Source organism: Phascolarctos cinereus, unplaced genomic scaffold, assembly GCF_003287225.1.
Source record: "Phascolarctos cinereus isolate Bilbo 61053 unplaced genomic scaffold, phaCin_HiC Scaffold_726;HRSCAF=1367, whole genome shotgun sequence".
Taxonomy (NCBI): Eukaryota; Metazoa; Chordata; class Mammalia; order Diprotodontia; family Phascolarctidae; genus Phascolarctos; species Phascolarctos cinereus.
Window position 1 is genome coordinate 276,998,039 of NW_027556098.1, and position 13,561 is coordinate 277,011,599.

The following is a 13,561-nucleotide window of genomic DNA, read 5'->3' on the forward strand; positions in this document are numbered from 1 at the left end:
ACTGTACTGTTCAGAGCAGTTGCATCTGCTGCTTCCGAGGACCCCAGGTGCCTATGAGCTGCAGCACAAAGATGCTGGGTCAACCCAAGCGGAACACTGCTTCCTAACAAGCACGGGCTCTTGCTTGTCACCTTCTCCTGGGAGAATCCCTGCTGAAAGAGCAAGTCTGGGAAGACTCCTATGGGTAGGTGGCTGGTCATATATCTATCTCTCTTCTGCTTTCTCAGTAGGTGTTTAGTTGTCAGATCACTATGTTAACAGCAGTGAGGCTGTCAATGATCACTAAAATACAATACAAAAGCAAACCAGGTTGGGAACTTTTCATTTCTCCCCAATAAAACCATTCATAAATAGCTATTTCAAAAACAGTAGTTACAGGCTTGTGGGTGGCAGGGATGGCCTTAAACAAAACTGTACTTTGTGAAAAGTATAGTTTTACTATCTTTTAAACTTCTGCTTGCTGGGCTTGAAGTCAAAAGAATCTTCTCTTCCTGTAGCTTTTGGACTTAAGCTCCTAGAACCCAGGCAGGAGAAGCTGGCATCTATATCAGATCCATATTTTTCCTACAGATGTAGGAGAAACTCAAAACAGGTTCACTTTGTCAGCTGTTACTCATTTGGGGGCTTTTAAATCCTCAAAATGCATTGGAAATGTGGAAAACGTACTTAGTATGGGGTCTGCCTGCAGAAAACTGACAAGGTAAATGGGGCACACATCACACATTATGTAATATATGAACCACAGATATCCCTACCACTTTTAACTTTTGACATTTTGATTTGTTTTACTATGTCCCTATTCAATTGGCATCCTGTCCTAGTAAGTATTCATAATTATGATATAATGGTTGTCCCCTCCCCCTTTTCCTTCTTTTCTACCAGAGTTGTACCCATCTTCCAGGACCGTTACCCATCTCTCAAAGCCAGCATCAGCAGCTTTAGCAGACATCCTAGGACTTACCCTGTCCACTTTCCCCAACTTCTCCGTCTCAGAGTCAACTGTGTCTGTCTCCTAACAATGCTGAGTTCTCAACCACTGCTTCCTTCTTCCCTCTTATTGCTATCTTCCTCCCCCTACTCTGCAAGCCTCCCAGTGGGTCTCTAAAAAGGAGAAATGCAAAGAGTTATTGCTTTTTAATTACAAGTGCTATTGTAGCATCTATAAGGAGGAACACTTTAGGCTTAATTGAGACCAAATGTGAAGTTAAATTAAATGAATAACTAATTAACGTAATGCTCCTGCATTAGCCCCGTGTGTGTGCTGAGGCCCAGAGAGAAGGCTTGACTCCAGGACTCTGGTGAACATTCAGTGCCCAAGGCAGAAGCGGGGCAGGAATCTTGGGACTGGGGAAATCACTGTAGGAAAACTAATCCCAGGGCTGGGCTCCCCAAGACCCTTAGAAATACATAAACATAACTTCTCTCAATTGGACACTTTTCCCATGGTGAGATGAAAAAGTACCAGGGTTAATTCTTAACAGACTTCATAGCCAAACACATAGAAAAGTATCCTTGGTTCCTGGTTCAGCCCACATATAGTAATTTTCTAAGTGTGCCCAAAGAGAGCCTCAACTAGGTCAAACTCTTGACCTGAATCTGGAATGCAGAAAAAGTTATGAACCAGACTTCTTAGCAAGTCAGGATGCACAAGACAGCAAGAGTAGAGACAAAAAGGCTTTTAGACTAGTCCACATTAAGTTATTAGGGCATGATAGTAGAATTTGTTGAGTCATTTATCAGTTGTGTCCAATTCTTCATGATCCCATTTGGGGTTTTCTTGGCAAAGATATTGGAATTTATTATTTCTTTCTCTGGCTCATGTTACAGATGAGGAAACTGAGGCAAATAGGATTAAATGACTTGTTCAGGGTCACATAGCCAATAAGTATCTGAGACCAGATATGGCCTTGGGAAGATTAGTCTTCCTGACTCCAGGCCCAGCACTCTATCCACTGGACCATCTGGATGTCCCTGATAGTAGGATTGGGTTTGTGGAAATCAAATGGAAAGAAAAGAAATGTTTCAAAGAAATGAACCCATACAACTTAGACAATATGGGAGGCATACTACCCTGTTTCTTTTCCTCCTAACTCTGATCATGCTTATATTCTTTAAAATTAGTTTTCTTCCTATTCCCCAAATGTGGGCAGAGAAGATTTAGTTCTTTATCTCTCTGCTTGTCTAATTCTGTATTCCCTTCCTGGGAAATCCCATTTATTCTCAGTCTTCTTTTTCTTTTTTGTTGGTGAGAGGGGTGGAGGCAATTGGGGTTAAGTGACTTGCCCAGAATCACAGAGCTAGTGTTATGTGTCTGAGGCCAGATTTAAACTCAGGTCTTCCTGACTCCAGGGCCAATTCTCTATCCACTGCACCACCTAGCTCCCCTATTTTCAGTTTTTAACTACCATCTCTATACTAACGATTCCCAAATCTGTACTTTTAGCTTTGGCTTCTCCTGAGCTCCAGACACATCTCTAGCTTCCTAGTAGACAGTATATTTGGGTATTCCATTGTCTTCTCACACTCAGTTTGACTAAAGTCAAAATCAAAAGTTTCCCCTCCTCTCCCATGCCCAGCTAAAACTAAAATCATTTCTATAAATGGTATGATTATTTTCCCATAGTCAAAATCAGTATCACCAAGTTAAGTGAATATCTTTATTGTCTCATATATTATCTCTTTTCCACTGCTGCCATGCCTCTCTTCTTCTATCTCTGATCCTACATACCACCAGATAAATCTGTCATCTCCCTTATTCAATAGTCTTTGATGACCCCTATAGAATAAAGTTTATATTACTTTATCTGACATCCACAATCTGATCCCATACTTTGCTGACCTAATTACCACTTCCCTAAACAATCTAATCTATTCAGTAGCCCTTAAACACATCACAATGGGCAGCTAGGTGGCACAGTGGATATAGTGATAGGCCTGGAGTCAGGAAGACTCACCTTCCTGAGTTCAAATCTGGCCTCAGACATTCCCTGGCTGTCTGACCCTGGGTAAGTCACTTAACCCTGTATGCATCAGTTCCTCATCTGTAAAAGGAGCCAGAGAAGGAAATGGCAAACCTGTATCTTTGCCAAGAAAACCTCAAATCGAGTCACAAAGAGTCAAACACAACTGAACAGCAACAAAACATATCACATGGTTTTCCTTAACACTGTAAGCTTTTTTGCTTTTCCTAAACACAAGCGACCTTCAACCTTTTATCATACCATCTTCCTGCCTGTCCGAATACTACATATCCTTCAAGGCCACACTTAAGTTCCATTGCTTCCATGAAGTCCTCTCTAACTGTTTTAGCTGTGTTTATTTCATTCTCCAAACACAAGTATTTTTGCTTATATCACTCATTGGGAGTTAATAACTGCATTGTAATACCTCTGGTATTATTGTTATTTAGCTTTTTATACATATCTGGTCTCTTGAATCAAATTGTGAAGTCAGTAAGAACCAAGGAACATACCCTGATACTTTTTCATATTCTTCAGTTCCTAATATACATCAGGCAATAAATTATTTGTCTTAATAGCCTAGATATTTAGGAGATAGTTCAGTTTAGGGTATTTTTGTTTTCTGGTGGTGGTAATACATCTTAGAACAGCTCTCAAATCTCTGAATAAGTGCCATTTACAACCATTCTTCAGAAACTTGACAAGAGAGAAAATAACTGAATTACTGCATTAGGGGACAATGCAAATTAATAAGTTAAAAGAATAAGGCAGTCATAAAACAAATCAAAAAAGGAACCATGAATAGTAGGAGATACACACAGTATTCCTGAATTCCCAAGTCTCCTCTTCGCTGCAGACTGAGAAATAGATTTCTTCCTCTTAGTGCTGCTGACAAGCTCCAGGGAAGCCTCTAGTTAGCCTCTGGTGTTCTACCATGGAGTAGTATCACCATCTAGTGGCCAAAGAGGATATTGGAACGGCTAAATTGAACCCCATATCAATGAGCTGTGGATATAAGGTTCAGGGTGTAAAGTCTGTGGGTAGGAAGTACTAAATTTAACTGTAAATAGATTCTTCCTAAGTCCTTTCTGAGGACCCTTATTTGTTTCTTTTGCCCTCATGGCCAGAATAAACTTTGATAAATAGTCATCTTTTTAGCCACTTTCTAAAATATGAATGTATTTGTTTGAGGAACACAGGGTTAACATGAGGTGTTAGCTCACTTTCCAAACAATTTATGCTCATCCAGACTATGATAATGAGGCACCAAGCTCACCTAGTACAGGCCTTGACACCAACCCGCCATAGATGCCATATGCCAGAAGACAGAGGTTTCTTAAAAGTGCCGTCAACCTCCTTTATGAATCCCTAGTGAAAATTAATGGCAAACCAACCCTAACATCACCAACTACACAGTCTTACAATGCAACCTGAAGTGAAGGTTATGAAAACAACTGGACTGGGGTGCAGGATGGATAGTGTAACAGCAGTAACCCAAATCCTAGATATATGGTGACCATAACAAACAAAGAGCAGGGTATAAGGATAATGAAGCATGGCTTTAAGTAACAGCATTGCTACAAACAGCCAGGAGACCACAGCAGTCACCAGACCAGGCTGGCAAACAGCAGCAATAAAAGCAGGCATATTAAGGCAAAGAGATAGCCACAAATAGCACTTAACATCTCTAGAAGCAAGAACCACAGAGGGGCAAATGAGTCTTCATTTGTACCCATGATTATTGGCATTGCCATATAAATCAATGTGTCTCATCTTCCCAACTATATTTTAAGTTCTTTGAGGAAAGACTGACTATTATACTTCTGTATCTTGAACATTACCCACCTCAGTACTAAATATGTAGTAGGGTCCCCAAAATATAACCAAATTAGGATAAAAAGACACATCTCACACACACACACACACACACACCCCTCTTTTCAATCACACCCATAACAGCTGAAAAAATCCATCGTCAATACAAAGGTTTATATTAAAATTTTATCAAGGATAGAGAAATTCAGCTGTCACTTATAGACAGCAGCAGAGTTGGCAGGGGAGGGCAGAGAGAGGAAAAATTAAATGTGGGAGTACAGAGATGTGAAGGTCATAGAGCAGGGAAACAGAGGGTAGACCCCAAACTCTGCAGCTATTCACCTCAAAACATGGTAAGGCACCTCTGTTACAGAGGGGAACAAATGATTACAAAGTCAGTTCAAATTTAATGGTAATGGGGAGAGGAAAGTATGATCTATTATTTGTGTTTTGTCCCCACAGAATCCTTACCTTCTATCTTGGCACCTAAAATTTAAGAGACATCCAATTCAGCAAAGAAACTATACCCAGCATAGGCCATGCCTTTCTTTTCTTGTGATTGGGATGCCACCTCAGCTCCAGCCCTACTATTGTATGTGCTGCTTACAACACACTCCCTGCTCAAAATGTGTTGTTTTCTTTAATCTATGATTCCCTGAGGCTGTTTAGCCTCTTTCCCCTGGAAATTCTATGAGGACCTGTAGCAGGTCCCTGGGCTGGCCTGGGGCAAGGCAGCTCTGGCTGCCCCAAATGTCTGTTTATGTCTGTAGGTGTCTCCATTGGGGAGTTTTCCGGGGATCCAGCAGAGATCCTTGGCTCCTATACTTCAGATGAGGGCCTCATATCTCTTTATATCTAGAAGGAAGATAGAGACTAAGGTTAGGTAACTAAGACAGAGATAAGAGGATCAGGCAGACTCTTGTACCTCCTTAGAAGAACACTAGATCTCAATAGCCACCCTCAAGTTCTACCTTATTCTGTTTATAAACCGATTATGAGGGTAGCAGCTATAAATCTCCTTTTTACTCTAAAGAAAGTAGATCAGAGCTGGAAACAAGTTTCTACAGGGAACCAGTTAGAATAGAGCCACCTGATTCCCCTTCTTTTTTCAGCACTTCTGAATGTTATTCCCCTCATCCTATCCCACTTTGTGTCAAAATGTTACTCTAATGAGTGAGAGGGGCACTGATTCATAAATAAATTGCTCCAGTCTTAAATGTTGCCTAGTTCCCTCTTTAGAAAGTAGCATGGCTCCCTATCTAGTCCCCAAATGCCCCTTCTTTCAAACTCACATGGGCAATCAGTTCCCTGAAGGAGAAGAGCTCTCTTAATAACCTTTCCCCAGATAAGCAGCACTAGAACACAGCTCCCCAGGCTTCCCATGAAATGCAAAAAGAAACTCCCTGGCCTTCACCCATCTAATCAAAGCATCTAGGTTCGAAGCATCATCCAGATCCCTGCAAGCAAGAAAACCATGCCCAGGAGAGAAGCTCAGGGGGCCATAGAAAGGGTTATCCCTACCACCACCAACACAGTCCCAACCTCTGACCACCCCCTTTGTTTTCCCTGTCTTCTGCCTATGCCATCCCATTTCCTCCCTCCCTTTCTTCTCCCTGAAACCCCCACTGCCCATCAACAAAAAGCAGAGGGAGAACCAGGCCAGGTATCTCCACTGGACTTGATTAGAATTCAGTTTCATTGTTTTCTTCACCCCACAAGGTGAGGTATCAGATAATCTTGGATTGTGAACTTCATGGCAATAGCATTATTACTGCAAAGAGGGGAGTCTTTACTCCAAACCTTACCACCCCCATCCCCAAAGACTCCAGGAAAATACCCTAAGGTCTGATCCTCCCCACAGAAGGCAGAGGAGAGAAGCCTCTCTGGGTTCTGCACTTCCTAAGAAAACCCCCATGCACATTACATTCTGTTTAAATCACAAGTCCTTAGAGCTGACCCCTTTAGAAGCAAGCAAGAGAAATCACACTGGTGAGGAGAGTTGGCATGCAGTCCTCGTTCCGATTGTAAATCAGTCATGGGACTAAGGGAACATACTCACAATACAAACCACAGCCCACCGGACACTACCTCGGGTGGGTTAGGGCCAGGCAAGAGCTATGAAGACATATGGAAGACAATGAATGTTAGTAATGGTTAGCCAGGTATTGGGAAGGAGGGCAAGAAGCATGAAGGCTGGAGGCTTCAGATTAGGCTCCCTGGAGTCCAAGTTAAGAATTTTCAGGGAGTCGGGGCTCAAGCAAGCCTCATGGTAGTTTTTTAAAAGTCAGAGATTAGTCTCTGGTTCTCCAGCAGCACCCAGGGGTAGACTATGATTACCACAAAATGTACGGTTTGGGAGAGCCCCTGAAATTGAGTGCCCAAGCAAGCCCTCCAGTTCAAGGGCCTTAGATCTCAGGAGAACTCACCCTCTGTTTCTGTTCATGCTTCCCCTCCAGGCCTGGATCTCTTTGCACACCAAGCGAGAGAGGAACTATAGGGGAGAGGAAAACAGATGGGGAAGTATGGAGCAAGGCAGATACCAGCCATTGTAGAGGTCTGGACTAAAGAGATAGGATAGGGTCTAGCAGTGCCTTCCACGTGGTACACATTCCATAAAATTTGTTGATTAATTATAGGGTACCTTGGGTATTGGATTATATGAGGAATGTAATATAGCTCTGAGCTAACCAAAAATGATACCAAAACCCCCCCACAAATTACAGCCACTTCTATGCTGTCCAAGATTTCCTTGCGCCAATTCCTTCCCTGCAGAGTCCCTGCTAAATAGCCAGGTGAGGATGCCATAACATTGGGTTGGGACCATGTGCCTCTTTCCCCACACTCACTCTTGACCCAAAATAGACATTTACCAGGCAAGCCAAGACATCTGAAGAGATAAGCATATAGAAGACATTATTCCAGCCTGTAGGGGAGATGAGTCCAGCTAGCAGAGGCCCCAAAGCAGCACCTGGAGGAGAACACAGACAGTGTGAGGAGCAAAGCAAGATGGTCCTGACCTCAGGTTGGTCTAGTCTTTTCTACTATAACATTCTCCCCACAACTCAGCTGCTCCTCTAGCCCACCCCATCCTCAGGCTGCCAATCTGTGTAATGGAAGAGATCAGGGCCCAACTGCCTGGGATAAGGAATGGGAAGGACAAGGACAAAGCCAGAGCACACTGACCTATGGAGCCAGTCCCGTCAATAATGGCTGTCACAGTGGAAAGTGCCTTTGCATTGCCCCCTCAGACTCTTGTGTGTACCCTGGGGAGACAAGAGAGAGTAGAATCAGAGGTCCACCACAAGCAACTTGCATCTCTACTATTTATTCAGACCCACAGTGCCGCCAAATTCACCACGGAGCCAAATTCACGCTAAGCCTCTGGCTTAGCGATAGCCTCAGTTTTGGTAAAAGGACACACAGCACCTAGTAAAATTAATGCTGATTTTGGGGAGATGCCTGACTTGGGAAAGAGAAAAGGAACACAAAGTTTATTCTGAAGGGAAAATGTTCCCCAGACAACACATTGACCTGTCTAGCATTGAGTAAAGGGAGAGGGAATGGACATGAGACCAGAAGAAAGACATCCCAATCTTGCAAACGATTCCCTCCCCTCATCAGGTAGACTTCATAGGAACTGGGACCCTCCATGGCATGGGACACCATGAACTGTGCTAAGTCAGGAAGTACAATACCATTTCCCAGATGCCTTGAGCTTACCAAGTCAGCTGAGACAGCAGTGGTGATGAGAGCATAGGGCCCATTGACCAAAGCCCCACAGATGATCAACATCACTAGGAAAGTAGAAACAAAGATAGTGGTTATCCCCACCAAAGGCAAAAGCTGGGAAGTTCTCCAAAATTCTCCCAGTCTTTAAGAACTGTTCCCCACAGGAATTGGCTTCCTAGTCCTTCCTTCCCCCCTCTCAGCAAATTCCTGTGCACTTAATTGGTTTCCTAGTCCCTCCTTCCACCCCCACCTCCAGTCCACTCCTATGTACTCAAATACTCAGAGCACCAAACCCCTTCCTCCCTGGTGCATTTCCATGGATGCTCATGGAAATCCAGAAGAACCCAAGTTGCAGCCTCACCTATAGAACTGCCGATCCCATTCTGGCCAACAGAGTTGTACAGGAATAGCTGGTAGAGGAAGAAGGAAGAAGAGAGGGTGTGGGATGAAAAGATTATTACCTTTATTAGGTTTTTATATGGACTGTGGTCCATAGACCTTGACATTACCCTTTTTCTATCCTGGAATCCCTGGTCATCTTGTCCACCCCTCCTAAGAATGATAGGGATCTCTGTCCAAAAGAGTAGATTCTGATGTAGCTATGAATTCTTAAGTCTCTCTATCTGAATCACTTAAATTAAGTTGCAAAATAGAACAGCTGGCCTTCCCTTTTCCACAATAATCTATTCCCCTTCCCTAACCCCACCACACACAAAAACAACACTCTTTTCCCTAAGCTAGATAGTTCCCCAAGCTCTCCACAGCTTTCCCTTCCTACGATGCCAGGCCTCTTGCTGATAAACCAACTATTTATTCCCTGCAGACATTCCCCAAGTAGTCATCCAACCATCCCCTCCCAAATGGTAGAGACTGACCAGAGGGGCAGCTACAATCAGCATGACACAGCAGGTAGTGGCCCTGCCATTGGTATAGTCAGAGATGATCCCTGCAAGGATGCCACCTGTAACACATACCCCTACCTTACCACCCACTGCATTTGAGCCCCTTACATTACCACAGCCTAGAGACTAGGATGTGGACAAAGGATTCTCTCCACTCCACCCTTCCCATACCCCCTTATAAATGAAAAAACAAGTATGAGGAGGAACGGGTTTTCCCAAAAGCTGCCTGGCCAGGCAGAAATCTCTGGAAATATATGTCCTCTCCTCTAATTCTGCTTAACTAAGTTAAGCCTTATTGACCATGTATTTCCCTCCCCTGCCCTATACTACTCTACTCTCAATTCATGGGAAAAGACTCAGCCCTCCAGGAAAAACAAGCACAGAGAGCCTGACCTATTATGCCACCAACATCAAAGAGGGTAGAAAGATCCCCAGCTTCCTTGGATCCAAAATGAGCTGTGGAGAATTCAAAAGGGAAAAGAACTGAGAAAAAATCTGACCAAAAGCTTAAGAATAACACAACTAGCTGACTAAAATGCGTAACTTGGAAGCAAAGAACAAATAAGGGAATGATCCACAGAGCATCTGAGGACGGCACCCATGTAATTCTGCAACTATCTTTGAAGAAAGCCCCTTACATGAACTTTGGGATAAAGTAAACTCAATGCACTTCTCAAAGATGCTAGAATGTATAAAAAAGGCAGCTTTGTAGGAGTCAGAGGTCAAAACAGGGATTGTTGCTGATGACAGAAGAGGCAGGTAAAGAGGAGCTTGGGTGCTAGGGTGGGAGTACAGAATGGCTTACAGGGGACCTGAGGGGATTTGGAGTCCCCATCCCTGGAGTGGCTTGAAGAGGCAGGAGAAGAAGGTAGTCAAAGGTACTGGGAGCTCAAAGGGTCTTGGGAGCTGTGGATGAAGGATGGAGAAGGATATGCCTTGCTACAGTTTTTACTTTAAGACACACCAAAGAAAGACTGACAGTGTACTCTTAGGTAATTAGTGGAAGTGATACCTTGTTCTATGCATGTTGGGAGGAAAGGAGTGAGGGAGGTTCCCAATGAGGTATAGCTCCTAGCTGTAAACAGCCACTGAGCACCAGATCTTGAGGCCAGCCGGCCAACAGAGAGAAGTGTCTATGCCCAGGTTTGGGACAATGTGCCAGAGCAGAGCCAGCACTGGAACAGAACACAATAATCCTCACAATGTTGATGAATTTTTTCTTTGTCAGAGAAAGCTACAAACTGCTCTAGTGGTTGGTTATAAAGTAACTGTAGGCCTTGCCCTAAAAGCCTCCATTTCACCACCCAACTTAGAGTCAGGTAGACTTCAAATGAGTTCTTGTTGGGCTGTGAGGACAGAAGGTAAGAAGTCAGAACAGGGAATAGAAGGAAAGGAAAATGCAGGACATAATTCATTATGTAATCTTTAATTTTTTCTCAAAAGAAAGAATATGATATGATGGAAGATGTCTACATTCTGTGGGTCTGGAGGTATGGGTGGGGGGGTGCCTAAAAGCCCCAGCATCCAATTTCTAAGCCTCTTGCTTTTCTCATATGACAGATTCCACAAAAATTGTGTTCCCAGACCTGAACCACATACAGAGTACTTGGGTAATCCTTCACTCTGCTGAGCCATCCACTCCCATTCCCACCTCAGGCTTCCAAATACTCTTTAACAACTTCTCTCCTTCCTCCCCTGCTTTCCTCAACTCCCCAGTTTCTCCACCTAGCACGTGCACTTACCCACATTAACGATGTAGAGCGGCAACCAAAATAAGAAGGTATAACTGACCAGCTTGGCAAACAGCAGACACAAGGAGAACTCCACTACACCCTGAAGGAAAATAAAGGAACAATGGAGATAGTGCCAAGGGACTCCCTCATCACTGATCTCAAGGCACCAGCTCTAGGGCACCCTGTTCTGCTTAACCCCTTACAGAAAGAAATCTCTAGAATAACCACTCACACACTAGTCCACTCCTTCACCACCTCCACCCCTGCCAATCCTCCCTTACTCACCGGGATCCTGAGTGCCCCTAGGAAGCTGATGGCCTCAAGCTTTTCATTTGATTCCTTGGAACATCCAGCACCTTCAGTTCCACTGTCTCTCTCAGGGCAATGCCCAGCCACTGAATCCACAGATGTACCCAGGTCTTCAACAGGTCCATTCTGAACACAGTGGGGAGAAGTTCTTTAATGTAGGGAATGAGATTCTGGCACTCCCCCTCCCACAGAATGGAAATCCAGATTTACTCACCATTACCTGAGGGGTGTGGGACATCCCTGACTGAAAGGAATAGACCCTAGGGTCAGAGGCTTAAATTCATGGTTATATACAGACCTTCCTGCAAAACTAACTGATCGGCTATGGCTGGCCCTGACTCTGATGGAGATTTAGGTGTGAAGTAGGAAGTGAGAGGTAGGGATTAATCAGATCTGTTTAGTAACTGGCTGGTTTCCCAATGTCTCCTTCCTCCTAGCCTGCTGCTTCTAGCAACTAAATCTCTGGAAACCAAAAATAGAAAGGAATGAGAAGAACAGGGTCAACTTTCAGTTTCTTCTGGAAGGGTTCATACTCACATGGTGCTGAGGTGGGGTACAGTCCACATCTTCAGGGTCTGAAAGGAAAAGTGGGGATCAGAGTTACAGAAGGCCAGGCCCTATCATTCCTGAACATCCTCATCCCTTCATTCCTTATTAGTGAGCTCAAACAAGTTCAGAGTTTTGGGGCTCTACCCTTTAGTTATAAGGAGGAGGAAAAGAAAACAGTAGAACTTAAAGGAAGGGAATTGGGAGGCAGGAGTTGTTGTTGTTCCATCATTTCAGTTGTGTCTGACTCTTTGTGACCCCATTCAGGGTTTTCTTAGCAAAGAAACTGGGGCAAATAGGGTTGTCCAGGGTCCCACAGCTAGTTAGTGTCTAAGATTGGATCTGAAGTCAAGTCTTTCTGGACCAAGGCCCCATGCTTTATCCACTGCACCACCTAGCTACTTGGGAGGCAGGAGACTTGGATTCTAATCCAAATTATCTCTAGCTGGTTATGTGACTTTTAAGCAAAACATTTCACCTTTTGGTATCAATTTCTTACCTGTAAAGTGGAGATAGTATTAACTTCCCTCCCTATATCACAAGACTGCTTATAAGAATCAGATGAAATAATGAATGTGAAAGTGTTTTAAAAAGGAAAAAGCCCCATAAAGGGAAGCATTGCTGATTGCCACATCTGGAAGTAATAATAGTTCTTATTTCTCTAGCACTTAAACATTTGCAAAATGCTTATATATCCATTGTCTCATTTGATGCTCACAAAGCTGATGGGTTTAAAGCCAAGAGACCTCAATTTCTAATCTTGTCACTGTCACTTATTTATGACCAATGACAAAAGACTTTTGAAAGTCTTCGTGTTATCATCTATAAAACTGAGGTAATGCTAGCACACCATGTACCTCACGGGATGGCTATGAGGAAAACACTATAAACATAAAAGGGCTACGCAAATGTGAGTTAACATTAGTCATCTCTTTTTCTCAGCCCCTGAAGTATGGGGAAAACCTTCAGGCTAGAAAAATAAAAATTTAGTGTGATGCTCATTAGAGAATCCTGGGAAAGGAGAAAGCCCAGGAATTAGTTCTCCACTCACTCTCAACAAGGAAGAAGAAGCTGATGAGGCCCATGACAGCGATGACAATTCCAGGCACTATGAAGGACAGGCCCCAAGCTGAATCCACCCAGATACCTGCAATCAGGGAGCCCAGTATGTTGCCCACAGATGTGTGGGAGTTCCAGATACCCATGATAAATCCACGCCTAGAGATGGAAGGAAGAAGATGGAGGAGGAGAAAGGAGGTAGAAAGGTTAGCAGCCTAGCCCTAGGTCAAGGAGCTAATCGAGAATTTCATGAGGTATATCTCATCTGATGAGCTCAAAGCACCTCACCGAAGGGGCAACTGAGGCTATTAGCAAGGAAGGGAACTGATCTATGTCACCTGGTCAGATACGAAGAGAATGGAGGGATCTTAACACCTTCCAGATGAGTCCTCTCTCTACTTAGTCCCACTACCTTAGAGTCCCAAATGCAATTACCCCATCATCCTTCACCAGTGAAATCTTGAACCAGTGAAATCCATACCCACAGCTTGGGGTATTCTCTCTCTTC

The 13,561-nt window shown here is 43.7% G+C and overlaps 1 protein-coding gene across 1 annotated transcript in view; it reads right to left on the reverse strand.

Annotated features, from left to right (window-relative positions):
- Positions 1 to 4,947: 4,947 nt before the first annotated feature.
- Positions 4,948 to 13,561, reverse strand: part of SLC37A2 (solute carrier family 37 member 2) — a 38,780-nt gene continuing 30,166 nt past the window's right edge. Inside the window, 14 exon segments of the mRNA XM_021000671.2 lie at positions 4,948 to 5,630; positions 6,835 to 6,890; positions 7,202 to 7,266; positions 7,646 to 7,743; positions 7,959 to 8,016; positions 8,018 to 8,038; positions 8,496 to 8,569; positions 8,866 to 8,914; positions 9,380 to 9,465; positions 9,800 to 9,862; positions 11,149 to 11,239; positions 11,425 to 11,574; positions 11,986 to 12,023; positions 13,046 to 13,212. Coding sequence (XP_020856330.1) covers positions 6,860 to 6,890; positions 7,202 to 7,266; positions 7,646 to 7,743; positions 7,959 to 8,016; positions 8,018 to 8,038; positions 8,496 to 8,569; positions 8,866 to 8,914; positions 9,380 to 9,465; positions 9,800 to 9,862; positions 11,149 to 11,239; positions 11,425 to 11,574; positions 11,986 to 12,023; positions 13,046 to 13,212 — 991 coding nt within the window. The 3' untranslated portion in view covers positions 4,948 to 5,630; positions 6,835 to 6,859.